This window comes from Ictidomys tridecemlineatus, chromosome 14 (assembly GCF_052094955.1).
Source record: "Ictidomys tridecemlineatus isolate mIctTri1 chromosome 14, mIctTri1.hap1, whole genome shotgun sequence".
Classification (NCBI taxonomy): Eukaryota; Metazoa; Chordata; class Mammalia; order Rodentia; family Sciuridae; genus Ictidomys; species Ictidomys tridecemlineatus.
Window position 1 is genome coordinate 66,934,778 of NC_135490.1, and position 19,659 is coordinate 66,954,436.

At 36.6% G+C, this 19,659-nt stretch overlaps 1 protein-coding gene across 3 annotated transcripts; it reads left to right on the forward strand.

Moving 5' to 3' along the window:
* Positions 1 to 1,634: 1,634 nt before the first annotated feature.
* Vdac3 (voltage dependent anion channel 3) lies at positions 1,635 to 14,903 on the forward strand. Of its 3 annotated transcripts, none has more exons than XM_078031279.1 (9): positions 1,635 to 1,858; positions 4,613 to 4,681; positions 5,237 to 5,286; positions 8,507 to 8,659; positions 9,614 to 9,666; positions 10,983 to 11,210; positions 12,787 to 12,937; positions 13,751 to 13,812; positions 14,375 to 14,903. In XM_078031279.1, the coding sequence occupies exons 2-9, from the start codon at positions 4,615 to 4,617 to the stop codon at positions 14,451 to 14,453; spliced, it is 843 nt and encodes a 280-aa protein (XP_077887405.1). In that variant the 5' UTR covers positions 1,635 to 1,858; positions 4,613 to 4,614; the 3' UTR covers positions 14,454 to 14,903. The 3 variants fall into 3 exon arrangements, with proteins under 3 accessions (XP_077887405.1, XP_005340362.1, XP_013220653.1); XM_005340305.4 differs by having other exon boundaries at positions 1,641 to 1,858; positions 13,751 to 13,808; XM_013365199.4 differs by lacking the exon at positions 1,635 to 1,858 and adding an exon at positions 1,994 to 2,161 and having other exon boundaries at positions 13,751 to 13,808.
* The last annotated feature ends 4,756 nt before the right edge of the window (positions 14,904 to 19,659 follow it).

A 19,659-nucleotide genomic window follows, 5' to 3' on the forward strand; every position in this document is an offset into this window, starting at 1 on the left:
ACATTTAATATCCATTATAATTTCACGAGGTACATATCATTTATTTCTATTTCATTGCTGTGGAAACAGATATAGAGAAGCTAAGTTGCTTGCCTAAGATCAGAGTTGGCAGAGCTGGAACACAAACTCAGCCTCTTTTGACTCTAAAGTTCATTTTCATTTAGGCTACCAGGTTATACTGCTCTGTTCTTATGACATTTATCACATTCTGTCTTATTCAGCAGATATCTGTCCAAGTCTTACCTTATGAGTCCCGTAGGGGCATTTAACTTACTTATCTCTCATTGACTGAAATGCCTTATGGCAGACAAGCAACAGTATTTGCCTATTGATTCAAGCAGCAACCTGTATTGTATAATGATAAATCCAGACTTTATGGTGTTGTTTTCTCCCTTTTATTTTAAAAATTTTAAAACTTACTGGAAAGTTTCAGTAAAATCTATCTGTCCGTCTATCTATCTATCTATCTATCTATCTATCTATCTATCTATCTCTATATATCTTCTATCTAGATTCACCATTTGTTAACATTTTGTCTCATTTGGTTTTTCTTTTTTTTTTCCTAAACGATTTGAGAGTTAGTTGCAGATATACTTTTAAATATTTCAGAATGTATCTCCTAAAAACAAGGTCACTTCTGCATAATCAAAACACATCATCCTCAAAACATTTTACATTGTTACAATACTAATATAATCTGCATTCAAATTTCTCCAATTGTACTAATAATGTTTTTCAAGAGCTGTTTCTTATCCAGGGTCCACTTAGAATCACACATTCTTTTGTCTCCTTTGATGCAGAACAGCCCACTAGCCTTTCCAAAAACAAACAAACAAACAAAACCATGAAACCGATTTTTTTTTTTTTGTAGAAATTCCCTCATTTTGGGTTTGTCTGATTCTTTCCTGATGAATAAGGACAATTACACAAGTTTGGCCAGAAAATTATCTTTTATGTTCTTCTCTGCAACACATCGCCAGGCACATAACGTCATTCTCTACCATCCATGGTGAAGTTAAGTTTGGTTATTTAGTTAAGGGTGAATTTCTTGATGTGAAGGTACCCTTTTCTCTTGGTAAGCAGGCCATGGGGCGATTCTTTGAAACCATACCAATATCCTACCCAACCATATATTGATGTTTTTTTGCCTGAATCAATTACTACTACAGTGGTTCCAAATAGGTGGTTTTCTATTTATATAATCTCTCCTACACTTTCATTACTTGGTATTCTCCTCTGAAGAGCTTTCCCTCCTCCATCTCCTCTCCCCCTCTTGAGTTATAATCTACTTCTACTTACCCTTTGGGGACCTATGTTTTCTCATCCTTAAGATGACGCAAGGGTGACATTCTTGTCACTCTGAGATGAAATTCCCAAAAAGATCTGCTAGACATCTACCAGAGAATGAGTATGGGTGTCGTGCCCGCGGGAGTATCCATCCAGATACAGCAGGGTCCGCATCTCTACGTGCCTTCCTCGCGCCCCTCTATGGCAACAGTAACTAGGTGCCTTCAGGCGTTCTCGCGAGAACGAGCCCCTACAGGGACAAAGCGAGGAGCCCTGGACTCCGCCGCACCCACGTCAACCCTCGCCCCAGCCACCTGCGCGCTGGGCCCTCCTGCGCACGCGCGCCCGAGAAGTCGGACAGTTGGTGCCCATACACCCGGGCGGCTCCTCTCAGCACCCAGACCCGAGGCGCGCGAGTGCGACAAGACACCACGGCGTAAACGCGCTCGGGGGCGTCAGGGGCGCGCAGGCGCCGCGGGGGGAGTGAGGCCGCGCAGGCGCGGACGGCGTTGGTTTGAAGAAGACCTTCAGCGTTGCCCTGGCGGAGCCGAGACAGGCCCTTAGGTTGGAGGTGAGGCGAGCTGAGGCCGCGTACCCGGAAGACCTGGGAAGGCCGGAGAGTGGGGGGACTTGATCCAGGGGAGATCGACGGAGGCGGGCCTAACAGAGGGCGGTGGAGGGAGACAGCGGTCTAACGGGGCGCGGGCCGGGCAGGCCGCGGAGGGCAGAGGGGACGCCGGCTCCTGCCAGGGACCTTGCTCCTTGGCCGCCTCAGGTGATGGAGCCGCAGCGCAGGCGGGGGCTGGTGCCGCAGCGAGCCGCGACCTTCCTACCACCCCGCGTGCGGACAGGACTTTGTAAGGCTAGAAAGGAGGTCGGTTTCTAGGGAAGTTGGGTCCTTGAACCCCAAACCACTCCCGCACCCTCGCCCTCACCTTTCTCTCTGGAATTGTTGACCAGCGGGGTCTTAACACTGCTGGCCGAAGGGAGGATGCTGTCCGTGCAACTTAAAAAGCAGAAACGAGGAACAAAAGGGGGCTCTCTACGGACTGTCAAGTTTGTGGTTGTGTAAAGCAATATTATCTAGTTAACGCCTTTTTAAACATTCCAGTCTGCGTCTAATGCAACCTCGGTACACGGTGCATGTCTATGAAGTACATTTTGTAGAGCTAATAGAAATATGTGGTTATAGCTTTACTCTCCAGCAACAGGAAATCTCCCTGACTTCTTGCTTTTTGCTTGATCATACCAGCAATGCATTTCCCGTCAGAATCATGGACCTGAAAAATAATATTAAATTAGGCAGAATTGAGATCAGTAAACTAAATCAGCTACTTGACTTTTGCAAAGTATCTGATACTGGTTTTGAAAAATGACAAAATGAAAAAGATTATAACTAGTACCTAGAGGAATATATATGGGTGCTTGTGAATATTTCAGTATATCTTTTCTCTTGTCACTAAGAAAAACTGAAAGCTTTAGACATTTCTATTTGAATATATAATTCCTGCATTTCTATACTTATCTCCCAAAATACAGGCTTCTGGCAAAATTTCAACGAATGAATACTAGCATCGATTGTGATCATAATATGAAGCTAGAATTGAGAATATGTAAAAGTCTTGAATTGATTATTGAAGTATAAGGGACTGAATTAAAAATAATTGCTCTGGAAGTGAACTACGAAACTCTGTAGCTTAGAGCACAGCTTTATTCTGGTTTGAGTCAACATATCCATACCACTCTTTTACCTTTACTACATTCTTTCCTCTTTGCTTTGTAATTTGGTGGTGGTGGGGAATTGAACTTGGGGCCTCCTGCATGCCAGGCTAGCATTCCACCACTGAGCTACATTGCTAGCTTATATTCCTCTAAACTTTCTATATGGTTTTTTATATATTGTATATGAAATTATGCATGTATGTATATAAAATACTCTGTCCTCTTAACTTTATATCATAGTGTCTGTTATATTTATAGGTTTAGATTAAGGAACAAACTTTAATGAATTCTCAGTTAAGAAGTGCATGAGGGATGGGGCTGTAGTTCAGTGGTAGAGCACTTGCCTATTCTGTGTGAGGCACTGGGTTCCATCCTCAGCACCATACAAAAATAAACAAATAAAAAAGCTATTGTGTCCAACTATAACTAAAAAAATGTTTTTTAAGTTCCTTTTTTAAAAAAATGTAGTACATGAAGCACTTCAAGTATGATGGTCAAGTATGATGGCATAGATAGAAACTTAGCAGAAGTTCAGATTAAGAGCTAGACTAAATATAAATAGCTGGACTAAATATAAATAATGCCTAAATAAATAGTTTGAATGCTGATGATTCAGGTGTAGTAATTGTAAGTGCTAGCTGAAACTCTGGATTTTTCTGGTATAATAAAAGTGTGCTTATGGAATTGGTTAAAGTGGTTCTGTAATTGGTTAGACATGGCTTTTGAATCTGAGAGAGGCACACAGCAGAACCTGCTGCAGGAAAGAACTTCCATTATAGAAAAAGGGCAAAAGAATTGTGTTGGTAGCTTTGGCGAATTTGATGTGAAGGTCATGTTGGCAGTAGACAAGTTGGGGCAAGATGTAAAGTCAAGGTAGCTTAGGTTTTCAAAGTTATAACTGCAGAGTTTACATCAACTTTGGTAAACAGATTACTGAAGGTAGAATTTATCCTATTTTAGTTAATGATAAAATTATAAACTTTAAGAAGAGCTTTGAAAAAGACCATATTCTGGATGAATTCATTTCAATTAGTATGGTAGCTTTTATTTTAAGGCTTCTTTTAAGCCTTGTTTCAGAGAAGCAAAATGTTAATCCTGAGGATTTTTTCCTGTGTGTGTGTGGTGCTGGGGATTGAACCCAGGACTTTGAGCATGTGTGCCATCACTGAACTACATCCCTAGCTCCAACTCTGAAGGTTTTGGTTACATATATTGTTACAGTTCCGTAAAAATTTTACCTTGTGGCTGTACGCAGCTCATTGGCTATATAAGGTCCAGTAAAGCTTTTTCTGAAGTAAGTTTTGAAGGTTTTGTTTTGTTTTTAGAAGAGTATCATTTAACAGAACACCCCCCTTCAGCCTGTGAGAACTTTCTTTTCTTTGAAATGTAATCAGAAAGTTATCTTCTGACTCTCATGAGAAAACCTTTTATTTTCTAGTGTTCTGGAAAGCTCTTTTTTAAAGGAGCAGAATGTCTTTTCTTAACTTTGACATTAATGATGCAAAGGAAGAAAAAACTATGCCTCACAGGAGGAAAGAGTAGAACAACTTTAGGTGAATACATACTAAATGATTACTCCTTTGTTTTCATCTTTCTTTATAAGATATGTGTAACACACCGACTTACTGTGACCTAGGAAAGGCTGCCAAGGATGTCTTCAACAAGGGATATGGTAAGGATATACTATTATAAATCTCCAGGCTTGGGTAAGGGTTAGTGTTGAATAGCTACTGTGTGTACAATAATGTGTTAGTAAAATAATGGTAAGCCAACATTAATTTACTTTACAAACTTTAAGGGGATAACTATTAACAGGCTATTACACTTCATTCTTTAGAGATAGAGTTCCTTAAAAGCATTTATTTTTAGGTTTTAAAATTTTAGGCTGTGCACATTTAATTTTTTCCTGATAATATTAATTGTATATTTCAACTTGTATATATATATTAGCATAATATTTTCCAGTAATTTTGTTTCTTAGAATAGAAAATATTCCTTTCATTCATTTTTTCTTTAACTTATATTTTAAAAGTATGTCTTTATTCATTTTGAGGGTCTTAAAAATTATACTTATTTCATTGTAATGCAGTTTCTTCTAGAATACTCACCTAATGAGAATACCATGTATTTTCCATATGGAAAGTAATCTGTGCTATTTTCATAATTTCTGAGTGAAAAAAAATGGTGTGTCACATTTTGTATATTTTGTTTTTGTTTGTGTATCTAGGGTTTGGCATGGTCAAAATAGATCTGAGAACCAAGTCTTGTAGTGGAGTGGTGAGTAGCTATTATATTTTGAATAGATGTAGCATAATTAACTTAAAAGGAACTTGCTTAAAAATAATTATTAATCTAGTTAAGTGGATTGGCATACTTTTGGAACTGTGCTCTTTCTTACAGTTTTGTTCTGCTCTTGATTTCACTAACTCAGCCAGTGAAACCTATGGACAATCAGATTGAATGTGACAGAGATACTTGTGTTTGTCATAATGAGAGTATTCTCCATCATACTCTTAGAAGATAGAGAATATGTATTTTTTACTCAAATCTTTGCATTCATGAAAATATATTACCAAAAACTTTATTGCCATTATAATGGGTTCATGTATGTTTTTAAATTAATTTCAATTTCTGTCTCTTCATGATTAGTTTAAACAAAATGTAGAAATAAAAGTATTTCTACATGTATGCACATTGGTAATTAATTCTTTAATTTTTAACTGATGATGTTCTTAACTTCCAGTCTTGTTCTCTCCCTTTCTTTTTTTTTTTTTCCCGGTGGTGCTGGGGATTCAGTTTTGAGGATTCAATTGTCTCATGCTAGACGCATTATACTACTGAGCTATGTCCCCAGCCCCAACTTGTCCTTTTTCCCCCTGGAAGTAAGAATATAGTAAAGGATGTATTGACATATTTTCAAAGCATCACTAACCAAAGTTTTTATTCAATAAATCTCAGCAAATAGGTTAACTTTTTATTAACTTCATTCTCTGATTCTCCTCATGAGCTTCATCTTTTGTTTGTATTTACCTATTTGAACCCATGCAAAGTTTATTTCTGGAAATAAAGATTTAATTATAAGGACAGAAGCATGTGGAATTCCTATGATATTTTCTTTTGGACTCTGTATAATTTTTGGTTTGTCACTATCATTCTTTTTCTGGGATTCTATAGCATAAATAAATATATTCACCTGCCCTACTAATATTGGCATATTGTATGTATGGCTATGTGAAAATAGAAAATCATACATGTTTTGAGTGGGTTTTGGAATTTGTGCAAGTTATGTTTGTGTTGTGAATGTTATCAACTAAATTTTATCTCCCCTTTCATGCTGCTGTGGTGTGATTATATTCATTCAGATGGTAAGGAAAAAAGCTTATTTGTTTTTATGGTTGCTTTTGGTCTTGGTACTTGAAATTTAGGATAAATTTCATTCACTGTTTCTTAGATTGTATCTGCATATTTTTATCATACAGCATCTATTTAACCGTGACATTTTTGTTCTGTTGCTTACTAACATGTAATATAGAGCTGTGGATGTTATATGCATGTTATAAATATATTTTTCACTTATTTGACCTAAGTATGAAATTAGACTGAAGCAGTTGTGGGTATGGAGTTCAACTTAGAACAATCTAGTCTTCTCTGAGATTTTTACCTCTAGCATTTTAGTTTCTTGACAGAGCTTCAAACTAAGAAAAGTTGACAGTAACAAGGAAGACATGTAGACTATATTACTTTAATTTTATTCATAAAATTTTTCTAACACCAAAATTAATATCTGTGTTTGCTATGCTTGACAAATTTATGAAAATGTAAAAATATTAAAACAAAACAATTGTCACATTAAAGAATTACATGGACTGTTAAACATGGCTAACATTTTCTTGCTTTTTTCCTAAGGCCTTGCTCTAAATGTGCAGCACGATAGTCTCTTTGAAAGCTTTCTGTGTGGTGCTGATAAACAGATCACAGTTTCCCAGTTGTTTCATCTGCCTGTGGAACTCGAGTTAGGGGGCAGGGTTTTGTTAAAGGGAGGATTCATATTGCAGGCAGTAAAACAGAACTGGTCAGGGTTGGCAGCCTTTTTTTTCTGTTGGCAGTATATCAGAAATGCTCCTTGCAAACAGGACCAATCAGAATGTTTTTTTCTTGACAGTTGTAGATTGTCAGTGACAGGTGTTGACTGTTTGCATGCCCCTAGAAGGAGGTCTGTTTCTAATTGCTTATTGTCATATGACTGAAAGGATACTTAAATTTGGAGGAGGATATACTTAAGGCATTTATAGTAGCTGTTGGTAGAAAGCAACTTTATAAGGTAACAGGATGGAGAAGAAGGAAAGAGGGATAAATTGTAGCATTCTACTTTATTGTGAAAAATAGGTAGATAATTTCAAGTATTGAAATTGTTTATGTTGAAAGTTTTGCGGATAGTGTTGTAGACAAAAGCAGTTAATGTTTTCACAACATTGTGAATGTACTTAATACTTCACGATAACGTGTACATTGTACCCTTGAAAACTATTAAAATGCTAAATTTTATGTTAATTGAATTTTTCCAAAATATAAATACATTAGAAAAAGTAATAGGCTGGGGGTTTAGCTCAGTGTTAGAGTGCTTGCCTAGCCATGCACAAAGCCCTGGGTTTGATTACTAGTGCTGCAAAAATCAAACAAAAAACAAAACCCAAAGCACTGATTCTATTAATGGAGAGGGGTAGTGCTTTGGGCTTTTTAAGGACCTCTAGATTTAATTAGTAGTTTGAAAGGCATTACAGAGACCTGATGATGTTTTTTAGACCATGAAAGTAAACTGTTTAAGATTCAATAATTTTGTCTTTTGGCATTTATTTTTAGTAAAGATATATTTCTTAAGGAGAGAATTATTTTTATTGTTTGCTTGTTTATTTATTTTGACACTAGGGTTTAAACCCAGGGGTACTTTACCCCTGAGCTACATCTCCAGCTTTTAAAAAAAAATTTATTATAATTACTTTATTTTATTTGTTTATTTTTATACAGAACTAAGGATCGAACCCAGTGCCTCACACATGCTAGGCAAGCAGTCTGCCACTGAGCTACAGCCCAAACTTCCATCTCTTTTTATTTTTTATTTTGAGACAGGGTTTTTCAAAAAGTTGTGTAGGGCCTCACTGAGTTTGCTGAGGATGGCTTCAAACTTGTAATCTTCCTGCCTCAGGCTCCTGAGTCACTGGTATTACAGGAGTGTGCCACCACACACAGCTTGAAGGAGAGACTTTAAGGTGCCCATTTAGGAAGAGTATATAGAACATTAAATATCAAAAAAGAAAGATGATTAATTAAGATATATATTAAGAGAGGAAAAGCAGAAGGAAAGCAGGATTGCTATAAAGTAGGGCACTGGTATAAAAGTAAATTGTATTAGTTTCTGATGCATTGAGCTCTGCTTTCTGAAATTAATGTTTTCTCTTGGATGAGATAATTTTAAAGTAATTATCTTTTTGTTTATCAGGAATTTTCTACTTCGGGTCATGCTTATACTGATACAGGGAAAGCGTCGGGCAACCTAGAGACCAAATATAAGGTCTGTAACTATGGACTTACCTTCACCCAAAAATGGAACACAGACAATACTCTTGGAACAGAAATCTCTTTGGAGAATAAGGTAAGAGAAAGCATTTGAAGTTATTTGTAGGTTCAGTTTCTCTTGAAGATTGAATGATGAACAAACCCCAAATATAATCTGAATGAGGTCTTACACCATATCTAATAGCTGTATTTTTTCTATGCATGTTTTTTTTTTTTTTGGTATGTCTTACATTTCTAGAAATAAGGCTTTGTTTGTGAGTCCTCTGATTATTACATAACATCTTTTCTGATCAGTTCTGATTATTTTGTTATATAGTTGAACTTTTTCTGAGTAGAATAAACTATTTGCAGTAGTTTAGTTTTGTAATCATTGTAAAATTGGCTCCACAAAAAAATGTTTCTAAAATTCTTTAACATTTTCAAGGAGAAATATCAGTAGACATTTGTCAAGTGCCCACTATGTACAGGGCACTGTTTTTAAAAGTGTATCTGTATGCACGATGTCATATAAACAGATTACAGCTGAATAAATTATTTAAGTTGACTTGTTATATCATTACAGTAACTTCAAGAGAATGTAGCAAGATTATTTTGTTGTATTGGAATTTATTATTTTTGTTCTATAATTTATGTTATTTGCCTTAATAGGATTTGGCCTATACATTTTAACCTCCTTTTTTGAGATGGGGTCTCACGATGTTGGCCGAGCTGGCTTTGAATTCCTGGGCTTAAGGGATCCTCCTGCCTCAGCCTCCGAAATAGCTGGGACTACAAGTACCTGCCCAGTTGGCTCAGCTTATAACCTGTTTTTTGATGGGAGAACCATGCGGAAGGCTAGGGGTGAGGGACGAGGAATAAGGGGACAGGGAAGGATGGGAGGTAATTTATTATATAATTTAATATCTGGCTTTCTTTAATGACTTCCTATTTTTGTTAAAGAGGAAGTTAAAGGAAACTTAAAAATTGGCTCTTTGAGTCAAATTAAGTATTAAAAATTACTAATTGTTCATTTAAAATCTTTGTTTTTCAGTTGGCTGACGGGTTGAAACTGACTCTTGATACCATATTTGTACCGAACACAGGGTAATTATCTAAACCCTATTTTATGAACTGTTTTTGAAGCCTTAAAGGTTTAGAAGGGAGTTGCGATGAAAGTTTAGAGGCAGAGAGAAATTAGGAGGCTCCTGTTAAGAATACTAGAGACCTTGTATATAAAAAGATAAAGAAAGATCCTTGAAGTAGGATAGCATTTTCATTTGAAAATTGAACAGATGAACAAAAATATATGTATCTATTCTAGAGAGGCATATTGTAGAAAAAAGTTTGGGAGCTAGAAGGGTCTAAGACCATAGGTATATCTTAAGCTGTTCTAAAGATTGATGGGTATGGTATTCTTCTGAGAAGTTAATTTCTGAAGCAAATAATCTTCATAATATAATATAATTTATGGACTCTAAAACTCCATAATGAATAGTTTTGCTACTGACTTGATTTCTTAGCATACTCTGTAAAGAATGTGGATGTGTTATTTCCTCTAAGTTGGTTCCCGGCTATCTGAAGGACAAAGGTGCTGCATAAATGGAAAGTAGAATTTCTTCTCAGTTGTAACTAGTATCTTTCCTATTACATGCTTAGTTACCTTTAGGACTAATATTATCATCAGAGATTTGACTGGAATAGGACATGGATTATTAAGAACTAATTTTGTCTGTTCAGTATTATTCTTCAAAATAATACATTTCTTTCCATGATAAGTTAATAATGTGTATTGGGTGTTACTTTTGTGGCATTTGCAAACTTATCAAGAGATTTAGTTCTCATATGTCTGTATACCTACATCTCCAGTATTAATTTGGCACTGAAAAATTTTATTCCTTTTTTAATAAAGTTTTAATTGACATTTTACATGTTTTATGGGTATTGTGTGGTGTTTTGATATTTGTATGCATTGTGTAATGTTCAAGTCATAATAAACGTCTCTGAACATTTATCATTTCATGGTGAAAACATCAAATCCTTTTTTCTTTTTTGAATTATATATAGTACATTATCTTTATCTATAGTAACCATACTGTGCAATAGAATGCCAAAGCTTAATATTTCCCATGTAACTTAGAATCTGTTGACCAACCTTCCCCCTTATAGTTTTATTTATGCCTTTATAAAATTAGTCATGAAGGTACCCTGTTATTTGAACTTGCAGTGAAGAATAGATAATAATAGTATGTACATTTCTAATATTAGTAAACTTACATTTGTAGAGCTAAGTAATTTGAAACATTTTAGTATCCTTATGCCATCTACCAAAACAGTATCTACTTTGGGAGAGAGAGGGTCTTAACTCTAAAGATTCCTGCGTAATAGTTGAAACTTATGTTGTTCTCATTTGTTTTTTACAGAAAGAAGAGTGGGAAATTGAAGGCCTCCTATAAACGGGATTGTTTCAGTGTTGGCAGTAATGTTGATATAGATTTTTCTGGGCCAACCATTTATGGCTGGGCTGTATTGGCTTTTGAAGGTTGGCTTGCTGGCTATCAGATGAGTTTTGACACAGCTAAATCCAAACTGTCTCAGAATAATTTCGCCCTGGGTTATAAGGCTGCAGACTTCCAATTGCACACTCATGTGTGAGTATTTATAAATTGCTTCTTCTTTAGTACTAGTGCATTTGCCCCCCAAAAGGTGATAGTTAGCATATTGAGAAGATTAGAAGTGATGGTAATATGCCGTGGAGGATACCCAGCCTTGCTGTTTTCATTCTCAGCAGAACACTGTCAGGAGGCTAGTGCACTTAGTGCATATTGCTGCACTACTGGTAGTTACTGGCCTCTCAGCCTTTACCCCAAGCTTTATTAAGCTCTAGAAACTGTAGGAGAACCACTACTAAAGAGACAACCTAGAACATGGGTTATCCTCTGGGTATAAAAAATCTTTTGGAGAGTTCTGCTTCTTCCTCTGCTACCCTGCTATCTATGCCATTTGGGCCATATCTAGAAACTAGTCTGTTTGGATTACTAAGAACATCTTCTGTTCTTCTATATTGATTGGAGCATCCTCAGTAATTCTATGGAGGTTTTCAGGTATCCTTGGTCAGAACTGCTTCTCCTATTACATTCAGAAGTAACAGAAGTCCTCAGAGCTGTCCTGGGATTCAGTTGTGTAGCCTGCACTCTGTTGGCTGAATGAATCTGTACTTGTATTTTAAGTCTTGGCCAAATGAATATTGTACTGTACCAGGACATAAAAGAAAAGGGTGATCCAGGCATGGTGGCAAACACCTATAATCCCAGCGCCCTGGGAGGCTGAGACAGGAGGATCATGAGTTCAAAGCCAGCCTCAGCAAAAGCAAGGTGCTAAGCAACTCAGTGAGACCCTGTCTCTAAATAAAATACAAAATAGGGCTGGGGCTGTGGCTCAGTGGCTGAGTGCCCCTGAGTTCAATCCCTGGTACCAAAAGAAGATAAAAAGGTAAGATAAGTGTTTTTGAAGTATTACAGATTGCTCTCCACTAGATACACTTATTCACTTATGATGGCTAAACAGAGTCAAACAGTGATATAGATAGGCATTGATACTGGTAAAATGGGAAACATGAAAGCTCATCTGTGATGCTTTAAATCTATAATTGAGGTGCTTCTCTGGTGCCCCCTTGATATCTTAGGGATATGTTTTCTCACTCTAGGGCTATGTTTTAAATAACATCCAGATTTGGCTTTCCCATATTTCTGCTTTTTTAAAATTTTCATAATCTTTATTGAACTCTACTTTGAAGTCTCTAAATTTTATGAACATCCCAAAGATCATATTTACCTGCCTTTGTGCATAATTGAATCAATCTAAGAAACTTACATTATAGCTGGGTGTGGTAGCAAATACCTATAATCCCAGCAACTAAGTAGTCTAAGCAGGAGGATCACAAGTTTGAGGCCAGCCTCAGCAATGTAGGGAGACCCTCTCTCAAAATAAACAATAGAAAGGACTAGCAATAAATGAATCAAATGTTACTGTGTTCTCTTTAGGTGATTATAAATTGCACAGCTGGATTAAGTTCCTTGTTTAATGGTTATTTATGTTAGAAATTTGCAGAAATCTTTAGTTGCAAAATAGAATCTATATTTAGATACTCTTAGAATTTGTTTCCATGTCATAATAATGAATGGTACAAACTAATATTTATGACTTTTTCTTATGCTATGAAAACAGGAATGATGGCACTGAATTTGGAGGTTCTATCTACCAGAAAGTTAATGAGAAGATTGAAACGTCAATAAATCTTGCATGGACAGCTGGTAGCAACAATACCCGTTTTGGCATTGCTGCTAAATATAAGCTGGATTGTAGAACTTCTCTATCTGTAAGAATGTGCTACTAGTTTGGATCTGCTCTTATGTTTTCATCTCAACTATAGTTGAATGTTGTGATATGATTGTAGTTTGTGCATTCTTTATTAATTTTAATGAGATAGCTCATTGTGTAGTAAAAAGATAATTGTGCCTGGGGGTAGGAATTATGGATTCTACTCCTAGCTCTTCCTCTGTTTGGCTATTGTCTGACCTTCTGAAGTAGTTTGATCTCTTTGGCCTTAGCAATTTCTTATCTGTAAACTCATGGGATAGGATTACTATTCTTGTTGTTATTGGTAGTTCTTAATAATAGTAAATCTACTCTTAGGTTTCAGGGGCTTAATGCTTAGACTTTCCATATACTATTTCATTTAATCCTTGCTACTGTATGTGATGAGTAGTGTGTCTTTATCTCTGATTTATAAATGAGAAAACTGGTCTAGAAAGGTCAAAGTCACAGTTTGTGGCAGTGTCAAGATTTGAACCCGTATCTGATTTTTCTGTCAGCAGAGTTCATGTTATAACCACTATCAGGTTGTAAACTAGCATTTCAAAGAATTCAGTTCATAGGCATATACCGTGCATTAAAAGAATTTGCTCAGGGCCTTTAAGCACACATTCTCAAAGTTGCCGCTATTCCTCTCAGCCCTATTGACTTCTTAAAAGGCTAATCTTTTTATTTATACAATTTTCAGTTTTACTAATTCTAGTTTGGCTCCAAAGTGGTTTTAGTTTTGGAAACCTGATGCATGAAGTAGTGGTTGTATTGGCTACATATTGTGAAATTGATTGTCTTCTGTTTTTATTCCATCTCTTAATCTTAGGCTAAAGTAAACAATGCCAGCTTGATTGGACTGGGTTATACTCAGACCCTTCGACCAGGTATGTAAAAGAATTAATAACAGAGGGGTTCGGGTATAAGGTGATAAAGGAACCACAAGAATAACCTATAGAAAGACATCCTACAGGGCTGGGGTTGTGGTTCAGCAGTAGAGCGCTCGCCTAACATGTGCAAGGCACTGGGTTCAATCTTCAGCGCCACATTAAAATAAATAAATAAATAAAGGTATTGTGTCCACCTACAACTAAAAGAAGGATAGCCTATAATCATTGTAGGTTGATTTCAGACCATTTTATAACATTTGATCAAGTACTTTCAGATCAAATACTTTCACATAGAAAGAGTTTATTTCTAACTATAATTTGGTCACTCTGGCTTTTTAGTTTGGTTGATCACTCATTGTTTGTAACCCTGAACTCCAAATAAAAGTTTGCTGTGATCATGCTTTATGCATGTCAGATTAGAGGATAATGGATAACCCTATTCCAATTTAGTACAGCTTATACCCAGCTTATAATTCATGCAATTGACTGTCCATTAGTTCTAGAAAACTTAGATCTGATTGTAATGTTGGCAACAACTAACTGTGGTGTTTTCTTCTTCCTAGGAGTCAAACTGACCCTGTCAGCTTTAATCGATGGAAAGAACTTCAGTGCAGGAGGGCACAAGGTTGGGTTGGGATTTGAACTGGAAGCTTAATGTGGTTTTAAGTAAAGCATCAGATTTGTTCTTGGAAGTGAAGAGAAATGAACCCACTATGTTTTGGCCTTAAAATTCTTCTGTGAAATTTCAAAAGTGTGAACTTTTTATTCTTCCAAAGAATTGTAAATCTCCCCACATGAAGTCTAGAGATTGCAAGTCCATCCTAAGGGAGGTTCTTGAAGGCATGCCTGGAAGTTGTCATGTTTGTGCCACATTTCAGTTGAGTTCTGCAGTGTTAATTTAAATTTGTTCCTCAGCGACAGTGTAGTGTCATGTTAAAGGAAATGACCTGATCCTCAAGTTTGTACATCACGTCCTGCATGTACCATACCACTTTTTCATGATGTTTTAATATATTGGTCTCTGTGCTATAGTGGAACCTTTGGTTTTGCATCAGAGTAAAATAAAATAAACCCATCACACTTGGAACACAATTGCTTATCTGATTTGCTAGTGGTGGTTTTCTTGTATTTGATGTGGTCTTTTAAAAAATACTTTCATAGATGGGATATGTATCCAAAGTAGTATTTCTAAAACGCTGTTGCCTATCCTTTCTACTTTCATTACCCTCACACTTTCATTGCTTGGGCTGAAGGATGAAAAGGTAGATTTTGTTCTTCTGGGGAGAAATACATCTGTTGAGGTATTTGCTTTCTCTTGTGGTGTGACAAGGTAGTGTCATGATAGTAGTTTCATAAGTCTCCTGAGAAAGAGGGAGGGTATGATTTGGTGAAAAGATGGAGCAAAGAAAAGAGTACAATTTGGGGAAATATCGGATGGGAAGTGATACTGGTAGAATAGTGCCAAAGCTGTAGAAGGATGCCTCTGGATCCTCTGGGGCTTCAGAAAAATATTTTTGATTAGTTTATCTAGAAAAATGATAAGCAAAGAAGGAAGTACCACTGAGTACTTCCTTCTTTGCTTATCAGAGTAGAGTTTAAGATTTTCAGGGCTTTCTAAAATCATATTATTTAAAAAAATCTATCTTCTTTTTTTTTTTTTTTTCCTCTTTTGGGACAGGTCTCTCTTTGTAGCCCAGGCTGACCTCAAATTTTCAGTCCTCTTGACTCAGTCTCCCAGGCAGCTGGGATTATAAACATATGCCACTATGCGTGGCTACCCTGTCTCTCTTTTTTTTAGTATACAAGTAATATATGCTGGTTGTAATAAATTCAAACTATTTAGAAATAAAAGTACCAATTCCCATTCCTTTTTCCAATCTTTTTTTTCACTATTACTTTTATATATATATCCTTGTAGATATTTATTGTCTATAGATTTCACAAATACCTATACATAAAATGTTAAAAATGCATATCTTAATTTGCAATATACTTTTTTTGGTGGGGGGAAGAGTGTGGCACTGGGCATTGAACCCAGGGATGCTTTACCACAGAACCACAGCCCTAGTCCTTTTTCTTTCTTTTTTTAACTTCCAACTTACAGTCCTCCTGTCTCAGCTTCCTAAGTTGCTGAGATTACAGGCATGTGCCAATTACAATTGACTGCAATATATTTTTTAATTTAACATCATACAGAGTCTGCTTTGTTCGTTCATGTCTGCTTCATATTTTTTATTTGCATGCTTTAGTGTAAATGTGACATAATTTATTCCCCCCAACACTTTTTTTTTTTTTTTTTGCTTTTTAACCAATGTAACATTGAATGTCGTCATTCACTTTTGTGAACAAAGCACAGCAGCACTGCCTGGTAGAATTTTCTGTGATGATGAAGTGATCTACATCTGTACTGCCCTATATAGTGGGCATGGTCCACAACATACCAGTGGTTTTTGAGCACTTAAGGTGAAATAAGGGCAACTCAGCAAATGAACTTCTCATTTTATTTTATTTTAGTTAATTTAAATTAAAATAGCCACATATAGCTAGTGGCTATTGGGCAGTGTAGTTCGGTAAGGGTTTTCTAACCATGAGATGGTCAAGTCAAGGTATAGGCATGTGGTAGGTAGTACAAAATGACCTTTCAAAAATTTTGTACCTATTTATATTTCTACTAATGGTGTTCAAGTGCCTATTTTATTACATCCCAAGAAACACTGAATGTTAGCAGACTTTGAAATTATTACAAGGTTTATTTATTTATTTGTTTTCGTGGTATTGGAAATTGAACCCAAGGCTTCACATATGCCAGGCAAATGTTCTACCACTAAACCACATCCCCAGCCCTTTATCACTTTTGTAGGAGAAAATATACTTGTTTTCCCCCATATTTTTATTGTATTATAGTTGTACATAGTAGTGGGATTTGTTGTTATGTGTTTGTACATACTCACAATGTAATAGTATAATTTGACTGATACCATTCCTAGTATTTCCCCTTCCTAGTATTTTCCTCTCTCCCTCTCTTTCTCCCTCCCACTGGTCCTTTTTCTTTTTTTCTCTCTCTTTTTTTTTTTTTTGTGTGTGTGTGTTTGGGTGTGTGTACTAAGGATTGAACCCAGGGGCGCTAAACCACTGAGCCGCATCCCCGGCCCTTTTTGTGTTTTGAGATAGGTTCTTACTAAGTTGCTGAGGGACCTTGTGGAGTTGCTGAGGCTGGCTTTGAACTCGCTATCCTCCTGTCTTAGCTTCCTGAGCTGCTGGGATCCTGGGCATGGGACACCACGCCTGGCCCTTTTTTCTACTGATCTTTGATTTTCATGAGATCTGCTGCCCCCCTGGTCAGTAGACACATTTGCTTTTTGAAAAATTTTTGTGCAAGTTACCCCTCAGACCACCAAAACTGTCTTAACTTTACTAGACAATATCCTTTACCCAAATTATGGGTAAATGGGTAATAACTTGATATCACTTATATGTATAATACTAATCACATCATTTTATTTTTCTAATATTATCTTTAGGGTTGAACCCTCATTACAAGTAATAAAATATAACAGGAAGGTGAGTAAGCCATAAATTAGTTCTGCTTCATTAACACCCCAATCTAATTATGTAGCTAGTGGCTATTGGGCAGTGTAGTCTTACAAGAGAGTCTTGCTTCATGTGCGTGTGTGTGGATGGGATGCTGAGGTGGGCTGACTAGAGTGCACCCAGGAATTCCATCATGGTGTGGGGTGGAGGAATGAGTCCTGCAAATTGGAGCCAGCTATAGTGTGTTTGAGAGCTTTGCTATCCAAGGGCAGTTCTTCAGTCTAGTATGATTAAAGATAATGGATAGAAATGATGGGGATGGGAACTCATAAGGATATGTGCAAGGAATTGCTGATGAGAATCACCCTTAATTATTTGTTATTTATCTCCTGAGATGGTTTGTGTTTATGGCCTAGAATGGATGAGAAGGGGATTGCTATATTTTTGTATTTTTTCCCTTTTGCTGTTTCTTTTAAATGATGTAATTGGTATTGCAGAGCTGAAACCAAATTTTGTATTAATGATACAGTCATGTAAATATAAACATAAGTTCAGCCTTTATTCAGTAATTGTATTGAGTCATGGCTGGTTAGACTGTCTGCTAAGAATCCTTATCACTGACAGAGACATTAAGTTCTAGTAGAAAGAAAAGGATATAACCTTTGTATAAGCATCATGCTGGCCTTTTTATAAGAACCAATCTAATCCTGAAAACATCTTGGAGTCCAGAAATCCAGAAAAGAACACCATGAGAGAGGTTTCCCAGAACAGAATAGTTTGTGTGGTTTCTCATGGCTTCCTTCTCTCCCCCAGGAAATGCAGGCATTGCTGCTCACCTGTGCTGCTCCCCAACCCTTCTTGCCTCCTCCCTACCCGAGCTCTGTCTCCGCCATGTCTGTTTGGCCCTCACCACAGCCTGTGCTTGGCACACAGGAGCAAAAACTAACATGATAAATATATATTTAAACATCAGTGGCCTCTTTGGTTCAGTGGCTTCACTCCTAGGAATTTACCTTGAGGAAATCATCAGAGATGCACTGATTTATGTGCAAGGTTTCTCTCTGCAGTGTTCTTTGTAAGGATGAAAAATTTATAACCAAATGTGGACCAGTAGTGCAATAGTTAAATAAATGATGGTATATTCATTAAATGGAATATTTGTCTGCCATTACATTCCATTTTTCTAAAGGAAACAGGACATTTCACAGTATAATGTTAAACAGAAAAAAATAAAAGATTAATCTCAATTTTATTTAAAAAAATCTGTATGCAAGTATGGGAGAAAATGCTCAAAATATCTGTAGTCATTATCCCAGGAAGGTAGAATTATAATTTTACTTTTTTTAATACTTTATATTTCCAGTTTTCTAAAGTGAATTTATTATTTCTGTAATAGAAAAAAGAAAAAAAAAACCCTCTACTGATTATTTGAAAAAAAGGCAGAGGTGCCTAGAGTAGCACAACAGGCAGGGTGTCTAACAAGTGATGAGTGACTTCAAGGCTGAGCACTCAGGGTCCAGAGGCATTGGCCAAGAAAAGAAATGCCATTTGTTCCTACCTGCTACCCTTTGGAAAGTTATCAAGTATTGGTGTTGCTTCTGAGAAACTAATAGGCATGAGGTTTTTATTTAAGTTTGTAATGAAAAATTAAAGTTAACCAGTAGTATTAATTGCTTCTGCAAGTGACCAGGAAATATGTCTCAGTCCATTGCTAATTTAATGTCATACTCTCAGTATCTGTTCAGGGACAGAAGAGGACAATAAATGTCTTAAAGTTTCATTTGGTTACTAAATGTCTGCTCTTGAAGATCATTGAGAACTTGGCTAGGGTTCAGGTTCTAGAACCTTGGATAGAAAGAGATCTAAGAGCGAGCTGAAGCCATTTCTGTGCCTCTCTTGTGTTGTCTTATGTGTGTCTATGTGTGAGGATTGCTGTTTTCTACACATGCAGTCCGTATTCCCTTTAAACCTGTAGCCTCTCATTCTGGATGCTTGATACTCTGTTTCCTCTGCTAGTTTTTCAGAGGACAGATCCCCCCCCTCCCCTGCTTTTGCTCTCACTTAGATGTCGGCATTCAGGATCTGTCCTCACCTTCCCTGACTCTACACACTGATTCTTAGTATATGTTGTTATATTTGTGTGAGGAGCTTTTGCTAATTACATTCACTTTTACCCAGGGGTTTCTATATACCTCTGGGACCTTCTCAGAATAAGGATAATCTATTGAAGCCCCATTCTCCCTCACCCAGGTTTTAAACAAATTGTAAATTAAGACAAATTGTTAGTAGATAGAAGTAAAAAACATCCTTGCTACTG

Excerpts from the sequence above, each read along its gene's own strand:
- Vdac3 (XM_005340305.4), top strand. The coding sequence starts at position 4,615 with ATGTGTAACACACCGACTTACTGTGACCTAGGAAAGGCTGCCAAGGAT. Across the intron at positions 12,938-13,750 it reads ATTGTAGAACTTCTCTATCT|GCTAAAGTAAACAATGCCAG; the intron begins GTAAGAATGTGC and ends TCTTAATCTTAG. Across the intron at positions 13,809-14,374 it reads TACTCAGACCCTTCGACCAG|GAGTCAAACTGACCCTGTCA; the intron begins GTATGTAAAAGA and ends TCTTCTTCCTAG.